Consider the following 22,161-nt stretch of genomic DNA (forward strand, 5'->3'; position numbering starts at 1 on the left):
ATTGAAAATAAGGCAATATATGGCATAATTAAAAGACAAGTAGTTGATGATGGTAACTGGGAGGGGAACTACACTAAGTACAGCCCAGCTCAAGTCCTATTGAGAAAGAAAGGGCAGTGGGTCCGCCCTCCATTACCTTAGAAAACACACAGAGGAATTAGCTTTATAAACATTTTTGAAGCAGATTTTTAAAATGCAGAAGAATGCAAAATTAATATCTAAATACCAAAGGGACATTCATTAAGAGACCAATCTGAATTAGGCATTTCGTCATTTTCTTTGGTTTTGTGATTGTTCCAATCTAATTATTTTATTAAAAGTTCAGCATTATTTTCTAAGTCCTTAGGGTGAGAAACACATAAGGAAATGTACAGGTACTACGAAGGCTTTGTCAAGACTTTTGGGAAGAGGATAATGAGTTCTGTTTCTGTCACAAATTTTAAAGAGGTAGGAATTATTCTCTACCTCACAGCTAATTAAGGCTTTGGTTTCTGAAAACACTGGCCTTGCAGAAAGGAGACTACACACAAGGCTTACTCTTCTCCGGTCTCCCTGTCAGGCTGAGCAGCACTCTTCCATGTGGACCAGCGACCTTGTGGCCCCCATAGAGAATACTTGAGAAGAGCCCAATGTACTTGTCATGACTGATTTCAAACAGATCACAACTTTTCAGCAGGGTTATTGAGGAATTCAACTTTAGCGGCCTGTGTTGTCCACATTTCAAGAGTTAGGTCATCACACGTTCCTTATGTGCTTTCTGCCCCTTGGCATACTTTCAAATCACAAAATATGAGATGTGCATGTGGTTGGAGTAGTAAAGGCCAAGAAAAGCTGTCACATCAGTATCTATCCTTTATGATCCCTGGTAACAAGTTGTAGGTTGTCCCAGCTTTCACCATGCTTGACGTGCCATCGGGAAAACATGCAAAACAGATACATTACATCTTTCTGTACAAGTTTTAATTCCAGTTTTTGCTTTGAGAGTACAGGTGTCACTGCTTAGCAAAAAACACTTACTACCGAGTTATATATATTGTGCAGCCATTGTTTTAAAGCTTTGATGTTGTCACGTGATTTTCCCTTGATTTGGAGATACTTTCTTGGCCTTTCATATAATCAGCAAATCAGAATAACCAAAGAAACCAAACCCAATATAACTACATAATATTTTCATTTGTTAATGTTACCTCTGTTAACAGTTTAATTTTTTCTATTTAGACTGCTTTCTCCAGGTTTTACTGCTATAGAAAACAGTCACCATTTCAGATGCTTTTAACAACAAAGGCTTATTTCTTGTTCATATCCCATGCTGGAACAAGTCAAGAAAATGAGATCAATCAATCTTCAACCCAGTACTTGACCCCAAACTAATTATATACACATACAAGAAAAGGATCAGACACATATGGTTTAACTAGCATCATTGATTCAAGAGTAAAAACATAACGATTCCTCATACTACCATTATTCAAGAAAATATGTTCTTTCTCCTTTTTTGATAGTAAAATAGTAGCAGAAAGAAGTCATTTTGTTAAAAGAGTATAACACTTTAAGCCTAATACTTCTCCCTAATACTTTAAGCCTAATCAGAAACTACAATTACATAGATATTGGCCTGATATATACAATCTTTAAATTATATATATATATATATATATATATATATATATATATATATACACATATACATATATATATATACACATATACACACATATGATATATATATATATACACACATATATATGTGTGTATATATATATAATCAGTATGTCATTTAATCTCCCAAGAAAGCTTTTTTTTTTTTTTTTTCAGCTTTTGTAATAATCAACTTACCTTGAAAGTAAAATAAAAGGACGGATGAAGGGAAAATGTTTTGAGGCATAAAAGAAAAACATACAACATAGAAAAGTATCATATAAAGTAAAAGAGGAAGTGGATTTAAGAGGAAAACCAAGGTGACATCATAAGAGGCTATACTGTTGGGCAATGTGAGACAAAGCAGAAAGTATGGCTGTCTCCCACTATTATGAACTGAAAACTGAAATGGGCGAATTGCCTGATGATACATCCTTTGTGAGGAGGGGAGAATAGATTACAATAGAGTTCTGTTTGATTCCAAAATTCACACCTGCTGTTTGTGTCACACCATACCAGCACTTTAATTTCAAACAATAGTGTAAATTAATTGATTGAATTAAATTACATTTAATTGCATATATTGTGTATATGTGTATATATATATACATACATGTGTGTGTGCCTGTGTATTATATTATGCATATATATGGATATATATGTCATGTATATAAATATATATGTATACATATGTATACATATACATGTATACATATGTATACATGTATATGTATATATGTATATATATAATGTGTATCTATTCATATATATTTTTTCCATGGCAAAGTATTCATCAGGCAAGCCCTTCTAGAATTTGTGTCATGGAAAGAAAAGCATTTCTTTGTTGGCTGCATCCTGGGACAAGAACTGAAGTATCACACAATTTGTATCATTGAAGAAGTAAAAATTTTACATGCCCAAGTGGCTAGAATGTGATCATCTGATTTTATAAAGGGAAGAATTAATAAATGAAAAGGGGAAGGGAAGGAGAAAGGAAACAAAAAAAAAAAAAAAGGAAGGAAGAAAATATTTGCCTTTTACTGTGGTTCTTATATATAAAGTGTTTCACATAGTGGGAAATGACTGATCAGTAACAAGCTGAAAGCATGTTATTATGAATGGTGCTATATATTCTTCATAGAATAGATTATGGCACATGTATATGACACGTCTCTACACATGTGTAGTCAATCATACGTGTTCAACCATGTGTCCTCCATCCTTCATGAATTCATTCATTCATTTTGTCAAATGGCAAACATATTGATTGACCAGACATACACATTGACCATGTGCCAGACACTGTTCAACAAATGAGAGCATACAAAGATGAATAATAGTTGTCAATCAGTCTAGCATTGTCATAGGAAAATACACATTTAGATATTTATGAATGTATAGAGAGAGAATTTGAAATTATAATCTACCATATTCATGACTGTATATCAAATGCATAAAAATATTTTAACTACCCCCAGATTGCAGTTTTCTCCATAATGTAAAATATTACTATAATATTTTATAGGATTTTAGATTGATTAAAGACTTTTTGTCTTAACTTCCTGAATCAATTTTTAGCCCATTGCCTGCATAAACCTTCTCACCTTGTCAGAAATGTAATCTAACACTTGGATTAGGAAAGAAACGTGTTAATAGGCATCTTTCGTCATAAGGCCTCCAAAGTATTTGTCTGCAACATGCTTCTATAAATGTTGACAAATCTGGTGACTGTTGTATGACTAATTAACATTTACACAGGATACATAAATTTGTTAATTTATACTGAAGTTTGACTTTAGCAAATCATTCTCATATGCTTTATCTAAATTACTTGTTGTGTTTCTAAAACAATTAAATGTAAAAATATCTTTTGAAAGTTCAGGTCCTAGATTTTGAGGAAGGCTGAAATGTGGTAATTGAGAAGTTGACATCAATACTAAAAAAAGGTTCCTTAATCAAGTAGAAGTGTTTGATAGAAAGCTTTGGTGTTACCTTTTGGTGGATAGGTAGTAATCTTGTAAGTAGAACAAAGGGAATGCTGAAGTACCAAAAAGGAGAAGGCAATTTTTATATCAGAACCACTTTTCAATGATGTAGGCTATAAATTACTATGGTTAGCATCAATATCCCAGCACATGAGCACCACAATAGAAATTAAATATATTTTTTAGAGAATTAAAGTTATATTGGTCTTACAGACATTCACACATTCAAAACCTTGTGATAACACTTGCTGATCTCCCTACCATTGCCCCAAATTTGCATGGGATTAACATACCTTTAACAATACTTAATAAGTGCATTTGGATATATCAGACATCCTCATAATAATTTGTTTCAGATTTCACCACCCCGTACCACAGAATCTCTAAGAATTGGGAAGGGCCTTCATGAGTTTTTTTTTTTTTTTAATAGAAAAATTCTTTATTGTTTACCCTTATTTTGCGCTAGATCATAAAATATTCAGGTGGCAAACTAGTTACTTTGTGCACATGGCAGTAAGCATAGAGAATTCCACCCCCCCTACATACACACAGTTTAGTATGTTTTTAAGATGGTTGTGGGACTAGACTTTTGTCTTGGCAATGTATAGAGAGAGCTTTCTACATTACAGCGTGTATCCTGTTTTGTCTCCTACCTTTGGCTGTAGCATTATAACCACTGTTTCTAATGTTTTTATGACTTCAGTTACATCCATCATATTACTTAGTACTAATTTTATGATTAATCTTTTTTCCCTTTCATTTGGTGTATTCAGTGTATTCAGTGAAGTGGAAATTGTCCACACACTCTTAAAAACACCTCATACTTTTTAGATTTGCTTTATATAAAATTTTCTGGAAACTATCTAGATGATAAAAAAATTTCCATTACCAAAGATTTTTTTTAATGTTTATTCTGTCATCATTTCACACTTTGGTGGCCATTTTTGCTCAAGTGGTCTGCACATAATTTTATGTTTAAACATTTCTAACTTAAACCACCCAATCTTAAACGACTTCCCTTTCTGGATAATTTCTTGGCAAACTAGATTTGATCTTTTCTTTTATAACCCTCCTTACTTCTTAAAATAAATCACTTTAATCCATTCTGGGTTTTTTTTCATGCCCATTTCTTCAATTTCTTTTTCATTTTTAAAACTTTTCCTAAAATAATTGTTGGTCAGAGTATATTGAATATCTCATTTTATTTATTTATTTTTTTATATTAATATTTCTCAGAAAACAAGAACTCCTTCCTGGTGCACCTGAGTGGCTCACTTAAGTGTCCAACTCTTGATTTCCTCTTAGGTCATTTCTTGATCTCACATTTCTTGAGACAGAGCCCCGCAATGGGCTCTGTGCTGACCGGGCAGAGCCTGGTAGGGATTCTTTCTCTCCTTCTTTCTCTGCCCTTACCCCTCTTATGCTCTTTCTCTATCTCTCTCAAAACAAATAAAATTAACTTAAAAAAAAAAATTCTTTCTGACCAAATTCTCTTAGTATTGAAATAAAATTAGTTTTGTCTTACTAATTTTATCAGTACTAGGTAACACAATGATTTAATGGAATATTTTAAAACTATACATTATTCTAGAGTTGAATCAAGTATACTTATAAAAATAACATAAATTTAAGCTATGTTTCTTAAGCCTTCTGAAGAAAACAAAACAGGGTGAGACCTAGATGTTGCCATGTAGGAAGTAACAGTTAAATTAATAGGACTACATAAATGGAAATTGTAGTACAAAGCTGTATGTAAAAAATACCACATAAGTGAAATATAGTGAATAGCTTAGGAAGTTAAAATTGTATTCAGTATTAATATAGATGAATTTATAAATTATGGATATTTAAAGATATATTCGGCACATCTACAATATTTTGGAACCAACATAAAATTGTGAAGTTGATATCAAGAAGGATATAAATACTCTTTAATAACATGTGCCTCATTGTCACTGCTAGAGACAGAATGTTAAACATTACTGACCACAAGTGTGAACCAGTGTGGTAATTCCTACAATTCTACTAGTAAAATAATGCACAATTTCCTTTTGTGCAGATAATAGTTTGACTTTTTTATTAAGGAGCTGGTACTCTCCTGGGCATGAGGGAGTAAAGAAAAACATTTCTTCCTATTCCTGCATTGACTTAGAAGGATCATGGCATTGTCATAGAGAACAATGATGAAATCATAACACCACATTTTATTTCTACCAGTTATTAGCTATGCTTTTCTGGCAAATTATTTGAGCATGTACTTCCTCATTTCACACAGTGCATAATTTGAACTAGGCTATTATAGAAGTGAATAAGAGTATTTTTGATACGAATATACTTATCCTAAGATCTGGCACAAAGTTCAGCAAATGCTAATTAGATTTTTTAGGCAAAATTTCTCCTCAAAGTTAGGGCAGGGAATTTTTGAGGCATGTTACAAAAAAGAATCATTAGGTATATATGAAAAGAACTTTAGCTCAGAAGGTTGTGAAACAATAACAGATTAAAAGGTGTTTAACAGGAAAATTAACAAGTGAATACATAACTAAACATCTAAATATATAACATTTTTCAGTATTACTATCTGTGAGGAGAGGAGTACACAAGGTACTGGGAGCTACATAGAGATTTTCAAAGTTAGGAACACCATGCAAATGTCCTGTTGCCAACACCATGAGTAAAATTTGCAAAATTACTTGTAAAAAAATATTTGGCAAATGGCTTAATTTTTAAAAATTTCTTTACCTAGGGGTGCCTGGGTGGCTTAGTCAGTTGAGCATCTGACTTCAGCTCAGGTCATGATCTCACTGTCGGTGAGTTCAAACCCTGCATCAGGCTCTGTGCTGACAGCTCGGAGCCTGTTTCAGATTCTATGTCTCCCTCTCTCTCTGCCCCTTCCCCACTCATGCTGTGTCTCTCTCTGTCAAAAATAAACAAACATTAATTTTTTTTGTAATTTCTTTACATAATATATATGGCAATACTACAAAATAAGTCTGGTTAACAAAATGTAATAATATTTTTTATTTTTATTGAGGTTTTTGGAGCACCAAAATATGCATTCAAAACATGCATGGCACAAGTTTTGTAAGGCTTCCTTAATCCCTTTGTGTCATTGTTTCCCCTGTGAGATTTTTTTTTTCTTCTGAGTGTCTCAATCATCATGGTTAATAAGGGCAGCCTCATATATATATACGATATATATGGAGAAATACAATTCCAAATTGCTTTAAGGTTCACCTTTGAATTTTACTTTGGTCCGAAGAGTCCCATGACCTTTAAGTTTGATGAAAAGAGGGAGTAGTTATTAATCTCTTTATTTTATTTTGAAGTTCTCCCAAAGCAGGTGACTCAAGACATTTCTGCAAAATGACATTCGTAGACCATGTAAGTTGATCATTGTTACACAGAAAAAGGCAATATCTCAGATTTTAATACACCTTCAGTATTTTTTATCTGATGTTCTCAATTCTCGGTCACTCTACTTCTTCAGAGCCAGCACTATTTTGGACAGTTTAATTATATGTCTTATATCTATGCTTAAATGTAAAAACTGTTCCTTTTTAAAGATTATTTTTATACCCTTATATATGCCAAACTTATTATGATATTCCAAAAATGTTCACTCTTCTTCATTTGAATATCTGCTATACTATTCCTTTTACACAAAGTTATTTCATTGTGCCTCAGAATATTATAATTGAAAGAGTATATTGTAACTATACAACAATTTCAAAGAATTATTTTTTTCTTAAATTTATTTTTTTAATTTAATCCAAATTACATCCATATAGTGCAACAATGATTTCAGGAGTAGATTCCTTAATGCCCCTTTCATTCAGCCCATCCCCCTTCTACAACCCCTCCAGTAACTCTGTTTGTTCTCCATATTTAAGAGTCTCTTATGTTTTGTCCCCCTCCCTGTTTTTATATTATTTTTGCTTCCCTTCCCTTGTGTTCATCTGTTCTGTCTTAAAGTCCTCATATGAGTGAAGTCATATGATATTTTTCTTTCTCTATTTTCCCTTAGCATAATACTCTCTAGTTCCATCCATGTAGTTGCAAATGGCAAGATTTCATTCTTTTTGATTGCTGAGTAATACTCCACTGTGTGTGTGTGTATAAATATATATATGTGTGTGTGTGTGTGTAAATATATATACACACACACACATATATATACATATATAAAATAAATGAAATATAAAATATGTTGTAATTAAGTCTATTGTATACATATAGGTATAATGAAAGTGGAAGAATAAGATTAAGAAAAGAATGCAGCAGTTAATTATCTTTCTTTTTAATGTCAATAGCCTTAGAGAGAAGGGAAGAAGTCAAAAACAAAGTGAAATCTATAACGCTTTACCAGGCAGCTATTGACTTCAAGAAATTGTTAGGAGCCATAAAAAAGAATCTTGCCATTTGCAACAAAATAGAAATACAGAGTATAATGCTAAGAGAAGAGGATCAGAGAAAGACAAATACAGTATCATCTCATTCATATGGGAAATTTAAGAAAAAAACAGATGAGCAAAGGAAAAAAGGAGAGAAAGAGACAAACCAAGAAACAGGCCCTTAACTATAGAGAACAAACTGATGATTACCACAGGGGAGGTAGGTAAGCGGATAGAGGAAATAGGGGATTGGGATCGAAGAGTACACTTATCACAATGCAAAAAAATAAAAAGATTAAAAACTTCCAGGAGTAATATCTTTATATGATGTTGTGAAGAAAGAAGGATAAATGATAGTTTAAATAAATCTCTCTCTACCTTCTTCTCTATATCCATGTCCCAACAATACTAGTTAAAATTTGCCAAAGTGTCAGTGATGGCTCAGTCAGTTAAGCATCCATCTTCAGCTCATGTCATGATCTTACGGCTTGTGAGTTCGAGCCCTGTGTCAGGCTCTGTGCTAACAGCTTAGAGCCTGAAGGCTGCTTTGGATTCTGTGTCTCCCTCTCTCTCTCTACGCCTCCCCCACTCATGATCTGTCTCTGTCTCAAAAATAAATAAGCATTAATTTTTTTTAATTCACCAAAGTGTTTAAATAGTTAAATAATTCAGACCACCATGGAGACAAACACAAGAAAAGGAAGCTAATTTTTATTGTCCTAAGGTTAAGGATAGTAGGAAACAATTATAGAATAAGTGTAAAGGAATGATATACAATATACAGGCGTTTGTGCTGGTAAGAAATATATAGATATAGATATAGATATAGATATAGATATAGATATAGATATAGATATCTACATATAATCTATAGATTATAATCTACATCTATCTACATCTATATCTATATATCTATCTAGATAGATATCGATATCTATCGATATATAGATATCTATCTAGATAGATATAGATATAGATGTAGATATATATTATATAGGGAGGGCCATGAAGGACTAACTTGAATACAATTGTCTGAGAATGATTAGCAGGGAGCAGTGGATTGCAACAGTATAGATTAAAGATGACCAGGACATGGACTGTGGATTTTGCTTGAGGAAAAATGAAAAAAAGATGCCAAAGATATTATAGTCAGCATGATAATGCAAATCATTCAGTGAGGAATTGGACAGGAAATTTTGATGATCCTCAGACATTCCGATTCCTAAATGCTCTGCCATTAATGGCTTTGATTATTGTAGTCTGCTCACAGTATGAAGATTTATGAATTTCTGTAAAGATGGTAAAAATACTTGGTCTTAAATCAACCACTGGAAGAAGAACTCGTGGAGCAGCAAATGCCTTAAATAGTCATTGTGTAATGTAGGCAACAAGAGTAATGATTTCTATGTAATATCTCAAAAGAGATTATTTTTTGAAATGGGAACAAATGTAGAACAGTAGAACATATTTTATCTTTGGCCATAAAACATTGTTTTATAAGGAGTATAGGGAAAATTGCAAGGTGATCATCATCTGATTAAGATGTATAACAGTTAAAATTAATTATTTCTCCAGCACAGTCTCTGAGAGTTATTTCCAGTATGTAATAAGTAAAATATTCCCTGAAGATTAGGAATTTAATCGTGCTTCCATAGTTTAAAACAGAAAAGCTTTATTACCATGAGCAGGTGATTTCTTTTATCCATAATAATTACTGGATTCCAAGCTATGGATAAAATAGGTAATTAATCAATACTGTTAACAAATACCACCTGTCCTACCTAAATGATTTCAGTTTAGAATTAAGAATCACACTATATTTATCTTGTTTAAAAATCTCTCTTTACTCCTTTGGAGTTCTAAAGGGATATTTTTCATAACTTCCTAAAGTACTTGAAATACATGACGTTCATATCAGAACACAGTCTGGTCAATTAGTATTTAATCCTTCCATTCCTGAGCAATTCCTTTTTTTTTTTTTTTTTTAACTTCCAAGCATCTCAGTGTAATGATGAGCCCAGAGGTTCTTATCATAACAAAGATATATATCGTAACATAACAAAATATATCTCAGGTCATTCCTCTTATTTAACATCAGCCCTGATTTAGGTTTGTTTTCTTTTGGTTCAGCTTAGTTACCAAAAGAGGTAATGTAAAGAGCAAATTTTTATATTTTAATTTGTAATTCAATGTAATTGGGCAAAAATAACCTTTTATACATCAGCTATATAATGAAATTATTAAGCAATTGGTATTGGTTTTCTCCCCACCCCACCCCCCCCCCCCATTGGAGTATGAAGCATCTTCAGGAAGATTTGACAAACGTAAAGTTACATTAAAAAAAAATTTTTTTTGCAGTGATGAGAATTCATTCTGATGTGTTTACAAATTCATTCTAAACACCTTATTCCAAATTATCTGTGGGTTGTGTCAAGAATTAAAAACTGTAAAGAATTGGAATAATTTTCTAGGTCATTCATCTGCAAAACCACAACTGAAGAGGAAAATAAATGATTTTTAAAAATCAACAGCTTTATTCATTGTTCACTTTATTATAATTACGTGAAAAGGCGCTCATTCCATTACCTCAATTCAGGAATGTAGACAGTCATTGACCTGGCCCTAAACCTTATTTATCTATTTTAATGATTTATTGCATTATGGTATATAGTAAATGTGTACAGGAAATATGTATGTAAGCTTTTTATAAAGAATGTAAACAAAAAGGTAAGATGATGCATGAATGATGACCTAATACTAATATATTATTTTTCATTTAAACCATACTCCATACTCATACTTTTACAATATCATTATTAATCAAATAACTATATTCTTGAGTTGTAACATTATCGTCAATTATGCTGGCATTGATGTTTTAATGAAACAAATTTTTTTCACAATTTGAATTTTTTAGTAATGATTTTATGAGATTTTTCCCATGTTTTAGGAGAGCCAATACTTTCTTCATAAATATCCCAGATAACTCACATGGCATCATTGAAGCCTAGTTCCAAAAACAGCTTCAGCTATCTGACTTGGCTATGACAGAATTGGCAGAAACCTTGAAATTGCAGTTATTTAGTCTGGCCACCATGCCCAGAAAGATCTACTTGGAATGGTTCTGGAAGCTGTTCTTTTATTGTGTGCAACTATTCTTAATATGGTAGTATTTGACAGTCATTTTAGGTAAGAACTGAAGCCAATTAAATGGTTTCTCTGTGGATTTCCTCTGACAGATGCACAGAGGCATCTTGTGTTAGCCAATAGGCATTATTTAAACATAGCTAAATCCATTCCAGCATTTATTTTGATGCAACCAGCTAATTATATGGCTGTGATTTATGTTTAAGTAAAGGATTTTAATCAGATCTATTATTTTCATCCTCTGCTGTACTCTTATCACAGAGTCATGGTACCTCTAAGGGGAAATGGGAAGACAACTTCTCCCATGAAAATCCTGGGCACATTCTCTTGTTTCCATACTAATAGGAGTCTGATTTTAAGTGGGAAAACACTGTTATTTCCCTATCCGTGATTAGAAAAGTAAAAATTATGTAGCTTGAACTGAGACAGATGACCATTTGCTGTTTTGTGTTTAGTTACACTTTGGACATAGAGCAAGCCAGAAAAAAAAAAAAAAAATCCCAGAAACTTAATAAAGATGGATTTGCTTGAAGGGCAAACTCAGTTTTTATGGTGGTTACTTATAATTTTCGGTACTTTTTAAATGAATTCCCAATTCTTAAGATTTCAGTTTTTCTATAAAATATGCTAAATTGATGATTTGACATAAAGAAAAATGACTATAAACCTAAAATTTTTAAAGTATTTCAACAAGTGAAGTACAGTTGAAGTTACCCTCAGCATATTGGCAATACACAGGACATTAGCAGAAATCTCGACCTAGTATTTACGAATCTGTGATGGCTGGCTTCTCTAGTTCATTTTGTTGGAAGTTAGTACATTAGCAGACTTGTGAGTTTTGTTATGAACCAATTTTTCTTCTTCTTCTTTTTTTATTTTTTTTATTTTTCTAGATGCTCCACCAACTGGTCAGGCACACAATGTGAGAGACCAGCCCCAAAGAGCAGCAAGTCTGATAATATTAACACAAGTAAGTTCCTCAGCTTAACATGGTGAATGTTCTACATGGTACAGAAATCATTCTCTTATGCCATTACTGGGGGACTTGAGTCTTGGAATTTCTCCTTCAAGGAATTTTTCAGGAGATATATTGCAATCCAGGTGTTTTGGGAAGGATAGAGCACTGAGCTCACATGGTGACAAGATCCAGCATTTACGTGTTCTTTCAGGTAGAAAGAGTTCAAACTTTGGCAGGTTTCAGAATGCACATCTGCAAACCTAGCATAAGTTTTTCTTGGGAAATGGGAAACGTCAGTGTACTAAGGCTTCAAATATCACAGTGGATATGAGAATGCTCCAGGAAAAAAAAAGCAATTCCATGTTTTAATTAGAGCAAATTATATTTTCTTGAAATGCATTTCAGTATGTTTTTGGAGAGCATACGTGACTGGTGAGTCTTAAAGAAAAGTATATTAACAAGAAAATCTTAATAAGGATCATGGGTTGATTTATTGCTTATCTTTAAAGTATTGGTTTTGAAGTGTATTAAAATGTAGTTTAACATTTTTCAAATCCTTTTTTTGTGCAGTTATAGTCTTAGGGCAGGTCACTGATATGAAAGTCCATCTACATCATCATTTGTGTGTCTACGCATGTATTTTTAACAACTTTAAACAATTTTATGAAAATTTTCAAAATGAAAGTTTCCCAATTTACACATATTGTCACTAATTTTATTATGAGTGAAGCACTTTTGAAATATGTAATATCTATCAAGTGGGTAAATATATTCTTGAAGAAGAAAAATTATATCCCTGATTGACAAATGCTTACTTCAGCATTTTTGTCTCTAGTCCGTCACTGCTGGTGAAAAAAAAAACTTCATTTTTTTTTAAATTTTTTTCAACGTTTATTTATTCTTCAGAGATAGAGAGAGACAAAGCATGAGGAGGGGAGGGGCAGAGAGAGAGGGAGACACAGAATCCAAAGCATCCTCCATGCTCTGAGCTGTCAGCACAGAGCCCGACGCGGGGCTTGAATCCACAAACCATGAGATCGTGACCCAGGCCCAAGTCAGACACTTAACTGACTGAGCCACCCAGGTACCCCTGAAAAAACTTTCTTGAAAACAAAAAACATACTATGGAGTTTGTAAAAAAGGCAAGGAACTACCAGAGGCAAAAGTATGCAATTTTTATATCCTAGATGTAGGATCCTAGTGTTTGCTGATCTACTTGTTTGTTCCAACTGCCCCCAGATAGTTTCTCTATCACTGCTTGAAATTCTCTAAGCAAAACTGTCCAAATTTCCACCATTTAGAAATTAATTTGGTCAAATAGACATGAGCATCTTTGAAAAATGTCAAATAGGTCTAGAATAAATAGCCTAGACATGAATATTTGAATTTGCAGAGATGAGTAATCATTGGTCATATAGTATTATTAGGGGTTTACCCTGGAATTTGTGTGTTCTCCTTAGGGAAAGGAAAGGAGGGAAAGGGAAAGGAAAAGAAAGAAGGAGAAGGGAAGAGAAAGGGAAGGTCAGGGCATTAAGAAATCTATGGGGACATTACTGTAGGAATAGAGTACTGGAATTTGAGAAACTGGTTCATAAAAGTTAGTAGAGGACATGAATATGCCTTGCCTAATTTGATATTGAAAAAGGAGAGGGAAAGAAATACTTCCTTTTCTCTCTTCCCAGGATGTAGGGCTTATACCCATATTACAAATAATAGTTCTGGAGCCATACTAATTTATATATGATTTTGTAAACCAGTTACAAAACTCAGCAATCATTAATAGCATTGTTTTTTAGCAAAAAGTACATTTCGAGCTACTAACCTATAGAACACACTCAATTTATAAGTTGAGAATTTTGAAGACAAGTTATTTTAACCTTTTGTTTATGGTGATTTCTCAGTTAGATAAATGAGATACATAGCCTTAACAGAGTAAAAAACAACTTTATTGATAAACTCTGAAAAGAAAGAAGGAAACAAAGTAGTATGTCAATTGAATTTTTTTAATTTGGCATAAGTTCCATCCACAAGGGAAAGCTTGGTGTTTGGAAGGTGGATTGGAGGAGGGAATGCCAGATGTTTTTATTGGAGGGTGCTACCTCCAATTATTTGCATGGCCATAAAGCTCCCTTATAAGGCTGATGCCTTTCATTGCATGCAACAGTTCTGAGAAGGGACTATCAAAAAGAAGAAGTTGCAAGTATTTGTAGCCCTTTTTCCAAAGATTCTAACGTTCTTCCTTCCATCACTGATTTAAAGTCGTTAAATTTAATAGAAGTATCAATGCACATTGAAAGGGCTATTAGCTCTGTAAATGTCAAATTTTCCTAAATTTGAGCAAAGTTGACCACATAATGACACTATTAAAAGGTACTTATCATCAGACATTTATGCTTAGCGAAACTTGCCTCAATAACTCTGGAAGAAGGAAAAAAAGTAAACTGATCCCACCTGAGGTAAGAGGATTATTTTTATTCTCTGTTAAAGCCCTGTGGTTTTGAATGGTTGTCAAATGTTCCCCAAACTTGGAGAGAAGTCATCCACCCAATAGGAAAAGATAGATACTTTAGCAGTGTGTTTTCAGATCTGTATTTCCACTAAGAGTGAAGCATTCCTTAACTATCAGACCTTGGAATAATAAAGAATACACGGCTTCTGTTGGCCTGATGACTGTCAACTGGCAAGGAGATTCACCTTTCCAATTGATGCACAGATTTCTTAATCATCTTGGAGTAGTCATACTGATGTTTTCTGGCTGTTGCTGTTTAAAGATTCTAAAAATCAGCCTGTGGAATTAAACAGATCTATTATCCTAGAATATTCTGCTGAGGTTCCACTTAAAAAAGCTAGTCTGACTCTTCTGAAGTTGTTTTGAAGAGTTTAAAATTAAACATGATAAAATATTCCTTGTATACTTCTATTTCAATTTTACCTAAGGTTTTAAGGGAGTGAATGCTCAATGTTTGAATCATGCTGTTCATATTTGCTAAAATTAAGGAGGATAAAAATATACTCAGCATTTATGAGGCAGTAATATTCAGATGCTGTATTTTAATACAGTGACAACAGAGAAGTGATATCTGTTAGGGGTCTGTGTTTCCTTTTTTCCTATCTCGCCCTTATCTCTTTTATACCATCCTGTTTCAAAATAGAAAAAAAAAAAATTATGCTATACCAAGGACCCAAAACTTTGTAAATTTAGAGAGATAACTGAAAAATGCAACAAAATAATGGCTTTGTCCTAATTCTCCCAAGGCATATTTATCAAGCCTCAACTAAGTGTCAAGTACTGAATTAGATCCCAGCCACAAGTCAGTGAGTGAGACAGACTGCCTCTTCTGTGAAACTGAGGTTCTAGAAAGGTAAACAGCAATAAAACAAGGAAGCAAACAAGTGAGCATGCAGATTTATAAGATAATTGTAAGTTTTTGTTGGTCCTGTGAAGGAAGCAAAAGTGAAGCAAAAATAGAGAATGGCAGAGGAGAACTGAGGTCAGGAGTGATTTCTCTGAGGTGATGGTATGTAAACTGAGATTTGAAGGATTAAAAAGAGAAGAGGCTAAGAGGCTATTTCAAACACAAGGGCAGGAGGTACAAAAACCCTGGAACAGGAAAGAGTTAAAGACGTCCAAGGGATTGAAAGACCAGTGTGCTGGCATCAAGGGGACAAGAGGGACAGTGATACAAAGGGAAGATATTTTCTTTATGACTGTTAATATTAGTTTATCCCAGTGCCAAAGAGAAAATATCCTACTCACAAAAACATATCCACTTTCACATTTATGGATATGTGTAAACATCCATTTAAAAGCAGAATATATAGCAACAAGTCAAAAGAGGTCAACTGTAATGATATGTTTAATATTTATACCTTTCTACCAATAAACAAAAGGTCCTTTTCCTCTGACTTCCAGGACACTGAATTATTCTGGCTCCCTTCTTACCTCTCTTGAAGCAATTCTGTCTTCTTTGTGAGATACTCTTTCTCTATTTCTTCTGGATAACTCATTCTCCACTTCCCACTATACACACCCTCCACGGTGATTCATAATTCCTCAACCTCACTTACCAACTCTATGTTGACTACCCCTACATTTCTGTTCTCAATCCTGGTTTGTCTCCTGAGTTCGAGACATAGATCCCACTGCACAATTGCAATATCCATGTCTATATCCATGGCAATGTCTGTATCATCTGTATTCCATGGGAATCTCAAACTCAACATGTCCCAAAGTGAACTCACCACCTTCCCCAACTCAAGCAGAGTGGCAACACATATTTTTAATTATTTAATAAACATGTGTGTCATACTTCCTGTATGATGGTCAATCCTATTTACATTACTATGACGTAATATTGATGATGACACTCATTTTATGGATGTGTGAACTGAGACAAAGATAACTAATTTGCCAAAGGATATATTGCTAATCTGAGGTTTAGACAAAGATAGCCTGGCTCCGGAGTCTATTCTCTCAACTGCTGTGCTATCCTTACTCTCCCCAGGAGAAGGTCTCTTCAATAGAACAATTTGATAATATAGTCCTTTCTAATGGGGAGGTGTTACCTAAAGAGGCTTCAGAACAGTGTTGCAAAGGAAGGTTTGTTCTATGTGAGAAGGTTATTGAGATGTTGAGATATCATCTCCATCTTTAATAAGTACAGAATGTGCTTTTTAAAAAAAAATCAGTTTAGAACAATCCACCAATAACTTACTGCTAAAAAAATCATCTGCAAAAGACCTTGATTGATATATGTTACAATATATTTACTTCTATATATTTTACTTTGGAAAAAAAATTACTTTGATAAATATCTGTCTTATAATTCTAAAAGTATATGTTGTTGACAATGATTCCCTTCAATATAAAATTTTATGAAACCAAATTTTTAAAACTTGCCCAACTGCCACCCTGAATTAGTTATTGGCTACACTAAGCATTATTGCAGTTACCTTAATTGGTTGTATAAACTTTAGAAGTCTAGACTCTTAAACAGAGTGCTGCAGTGTAAGCAACTGGAACTGCCATCTGTGATGGGAGAAAGAAAAAGAAAAAGGTTGGTAAGTTTTTGAGCATGTATATATAACAGCATATCTACCTTATATGGGAATTAAACTATATACAACAAATACATTTTATAATAATATGCAATTGCAGTGAGGGGAAGTAACTTTATGTACCTTAAAACCAGGATTGGTAAGTATTTAACATCTACCAATTTACCAGATATTTTAGCAAAAAACAAAAAAGAAGGATAATGAAGTAAGGATATTTATAAAGTCATGATCAGTCAGTTGAAGTCAGAGTTTATGAAGAGACCAAGCTGTTCACTGGTATTTAAAACTTGTGAATAAATGTTAATTACTATCCAAGGTGCCAGATTCTCTACTTTCATTAATTACTAATAAATTACGCATTCATATAAAGTTCACTTTCCCAAAACCAAGATGGTAATATAATACCAAACTCACTAAGTAGTATAGTTTGGTAAGAATATGAAATAATAAAATGAATTTTACACTTTAGGAACAGACTACATAAGGCAAGTCATATTTTTTTTCTTGCATGGAAGATGTAGTTATTTGGTTATTTTAAACAAATGATGTTTAAAGTTCCAAATTGGATTATGTTACACATGAGATTTCCTTAATAAAGACTTTCTGGTATCTTGGTAAGCGATCTCCAGGATGGACTATTTTTCACATAGATATCTTCTGTCTAGAGTTATCAAAACTGATCTTACTGTTTTATTGTCCCTAAGCAGCTGCTTATTGTGCTAAACATTACCATTCATTTCTGCCACAGTATTTTACATGCACATGTATGTGCAGAGGGAGATTAATATATTTAATAATTCCTAATGTTTCATTCTTGAGCCATTCGAGATCCCCGCATTAAATTTCAATTAGTTTGGGGTTTCATTTGTTTTTGTTTCCACATGACTCTACTGAATCAACCAGATGCTATTCTAAATAGACAAAGCCTTTGTCTCAAGATATTTGTTGGAAAAGTTAACATTAGGTGCTTGATAGAGCAACTTCATACTCCTGTTATTAAGCAAACCTCACATTCAAGTTTCTTCCTGCATAAGTTACATAACTATAGGTGTGTCTTCCTATGGATCATGTTATCAGCAAAGGGGTATTGTCTCCTCCCTCTCTTGGTGGGAGGGGGGTGGGAGAAAAAGGTTGCTATTGTTGCCAAGCTAGAAAAGGAGGGCAGAGGTTCTCAATTTTGTTTCTCCCCTATGTTCAGATGCATAAAAACTAAGACCCAGTTGCTCTGACCACTCTTGAAGATCTATTCCATAGATATTTTATTCCATTTTGAAGATAGGTGATAGAACCTAAGATCATTTTTTAAAATACATGGGGGAAAAAAGGTGAAAATGGACATTTATAACAAAACCAACTTCTCAGATCTACTTTGCTGAAACTATTCTGGGGCTAGAACCTAAGAAAACAATCCCTTTTGCTCTTCCTCTCCACGCCCCCCCCCCCCCCCCGCCCCGCATTTTGTTGAATCAAGCTAACAGGCCTGTGTAGTAGGTCTTCTTGTCTGTTTTATTGGTGAGGAGCATGAGCCTCAAGTTTTAAATAACCTATCCAAGGTCTCAATCTATGTTGTGAAACTGATATTTAAGCCTATGTCCATCTGAATCCAATGCTGATGACCTTCCATTTGACTAGGCTGCCATCAGATGCCTAGATACACTAGGCACATGTACTCATTGAGAGATAGTATTTATAGCTAAAGGAACAACAGTAAAGATGGGATTATGGCCAGTGGAATTGTATAAATTTGTGTTCAGTCACCACTGATTTACAAGAAGTTACCAGCATGTATTTACTTCTATCATTGCAAGTAAATGTGTATAGTGAGAATCAGACTCTGCCTGACAAAGATAACAGTATTTCTAAACCTCAAGGTATTTAACAGCAACACATAAATGAAAGATATCTAAAGAAACATTTCCAGCAAATCAGTATTTAATACAAGAGTGATTTTTCACTAACATAGTTATGAACTAGGAATATAGATGTTTGGCCTGAGCTTTACTTTCATTACATCAGTGGTCAAATGATTTAGTGTAATAAGGTGTTCAGTTATATAAATCTTTAATTCACTTTATTTATGTGTTCTCCTATTCATTTTTTTTTTTTTTTTAATAGGAAGCATTGCCATCATTGTGCCTCTTGTCCTCCTGGTGACTTTGATAACAACCTTAGTAATTGGTTTAGTGCTTTGTAAAAGAAAAAGAAGGTAAGATTCAATCATTTAGACAGTCAGTAAATAAATTACACACACAGTTACAGAAATGTAGGAATGTTTTCCTTTTAATTCTTAAAAACATTAGTTATTCCAACTGCAAAATCTTGTTTTCAAACCATTTTATCGTGAGTAAAATTCAGACAGCTCTTCTCCCTTGTTATGTTGATGGAATGGCTCCATTTATATATTCTAACAAAACTAACAAGGGGACATATTAATTAAAATTTCAGTAGAATTTTACATTTGTGGTAGTTTTTCCATGAAACATCAAGAGTCTCTGAAGTGTATCCTATTATCTTAATGTGTAGGATTAGTAATGTCAATACAATGATACTGAATATGTGTTGTATATCACAAATTGTGCATTAAATTCACAAATTCTGTATTTATTTTATATATTCCTGGAAGTATAATTTTTCCATTATTTGAATAGGCAATTATAAAGATCTGGAAGCAGTAGGTTGTCTATAGAGTTATTATCCAGAACCAAGGATGACCTGGGTATTGAAAACAATCTATTTCAAAGATTCTTTATCACTATTTGTTAGTCATGGTTTTCAGAAATAAAGGGTAAAATTTAATTTAAAAAATTATTAAGAGGGCCCCTGGATGGCTCAGTTGGTTGAACATCCAACTTCAGCTCAGGTCTTGATCTCACAACTCCTGAGTTTGAGCCCTGCACTGGGTTCTGTGCTGACAGCTCAGAGCCTGGAGTCTGCTTCTGATTCTGTGTCTCTCTCGCTCTCTGCCCCTCCCCCACTCGTGTTCTGTCTCTCTCTCTCTCAAAAATAAGTAAACATTAAATTTTTTTAATTATTAACTAGTGAATATTCAATTTCAACTAATGTATTAGCTATTTAGGAGGAATATGTTCCAAGTGCATTTTTTATTGTTAAGTCTACTTTTGGGAAAAAACTTAATCACATTTAGACATTTTTTTGTCCTTCCATGACTTGAAAATATCATTTAACTGCACTTTATTTATTAACTTTCTGTGATTTATATTAAAATAAGACAGTAAACCTACAAATATGATAGTTTTATGTATCATGATCGTAATACTGAGACAACTTACATTAATGTTCACATATTCTAGGACAAAAACTATTAGAAGACAGCCTATTATCAATGGAGGAATCAATGTAGAAATTGGCAATCCATCTTATAACATGTATGAGGTGGATCATGATCACAACGATGGAGGTCTTTTAGATCCTGGGTTTATGGTAGATGCAACAAAGGTAATATGTTTTAAGACGGTGGACAGTAAGCATTAACATTCTTGAGTTGCTTATCTGTAATACAGTCCTTAATTTTATCAGCATTTCTTTTATCTGAAGTTATAGTAAAGAACTTTAGGATGCATTGAATGTTATAGTCTCTTTTAAAGAAAAAATAAAATTAAGGACTGCATTCACCTGAAGCATGAAGTTAAGATAACATGTTTTGGAAAATATGTATTTATTCATTCATTTCATTTATATAAGTATAATTTACTTAAAATAATGTCTTATTCAAATATGTTGAGATGCTAGCACATCTGTATATACAGCGTAGTAGAAAAATACTGTCTGATTTTTTAATAATAAGAAGAGTGCAGTACTTCATTGTCACAATAAGTATTTTATTTCCAGTAGTGCTTCATTGATTCAACTAAGCTGTGTCCTTGAATTTCCTTGTAATCAAATTACTTTTCAAAAATATTTTTTCTATGCACTAGAATAGCCCTCCTATTAATTTGGGTAATGTTGTGATACACATAGTCTAAAAATCTGCCTTTTTTGGGTAAAGTTTCTGTTATTGTATGCTCAGATTAGCACTTTTTAAGAGAAATAGATAAATGATGCAATTCTCCAGATAAAGTAAACTTGCTAAGATTCACTATGCTGTATTATCTTCATATTTTGCATGATAATTATAGAATATTTTATTATGAATTAAGAGCATCATTTTGCTTATTATAGAATGATTTTCCTTAGCTTATTCATTCATTTATTGGATACTTATTTATTTTCTGATATTTTACAAGTGCTTTGTCCAAAAGGTATCTTTATATTGTAAATAATCAAATTGAACAATCTATGTCCAAATGGTTTTGCACTCATAGCAAGAGCTGTTCCCAAAGATGTTGAATTACCGTCTCATTCATTCAAGCTAGTTCTGAATCTATGGCCACACTCTCTAAGCCTGAAAAACATTTGTTTCTCTGAAAAGGAATCAATTATTATTGCATGTATAAATTTTTACACTATCAGAGGCTATTGTAGTGATTTTTTTCCTAATTAGAAATAAATTTACATTAATTATTAATTCATTAACTAACTCCTACATTTTAAATCGTGAAATAAATCCTGGAAACCTAAGTGTCAGTGTTTTCTACTTAAAATTAAAAGTCTATATACTTTATGCACATTAGAATTTGATACTTTTTCTATGAAGAAGAAAGACATCTTAAATAATAGAATTCTCATATTCTTTGAATTTTTCTTAGGAAAAAAGTACAGTTTAAGTATAATATTAACTGATAAGGACCTACTTTATGTAGTTTTCATAAGAAGGAGAGTTCTCATTTTCCCCATAATTTTTATTTCTGGTGATAGAATTAGGTAAATTTTGGATAAAGAAAATAGCTTTTCAGTACTCCATTTAAAAATTTTTCCACATTTACTCTAGGAAGATAAAAACTATGCTTCAGTGCCCCTCAAATATACTTTTAATGTACTTTGCACATAACACTCAGTAAATATTTATTTACACTAAATATTT

The 22,161-nt window shown here is 33.0% G+C and overlaps 1 protein-coding gene across 3 annotated transcripts in view; it reads left to right on the forward strand.

The window, feature by feature from the left end:
- LRP1B (LDL receptor related protein 1B) overlaps positions 1-22,161 on the forward strand; it is a 1,871,086-nt gene that overhangs the window by 1,844,132 nt on the left and 4,793 nt on the right. For all 3 annotated transcript variants that reach the window (XM_053909154.1, XM_053909157.1, XM_053909158.1), the window contains 3 exons: positions 12,058-12,134; positions 19,296-19,386; positions 20,492-20,636. In XM_053909154.1, the coding sequence (XP_053765129.1) occupies positions 12,058-12,134; positions 19,296-19,386; positions 20,492-20,636 (313 nt within the window). The remainder of the gene's footprint in view (positions 1-12,057; positions 12,135-19,295; positions 19,387-20,491; positions 20,637-22,161) is intronic.

The sequence above is a fragment of the Panthera pardus genome, unplaced genomic scaffold (assembly GCF_024362965.1).
Source record: "Panthera pardus isolate Hobbes unplaced genomic scaffold, ASM2436296v1 HiC_scaffold_10, whole genome shotgun sequence".
Taxonomy (NCBI): Eukaryota; Metazoa; Chordata; class Mammalia; order Carnivora; family Felidae; genus Panthera; species Panthera pardus.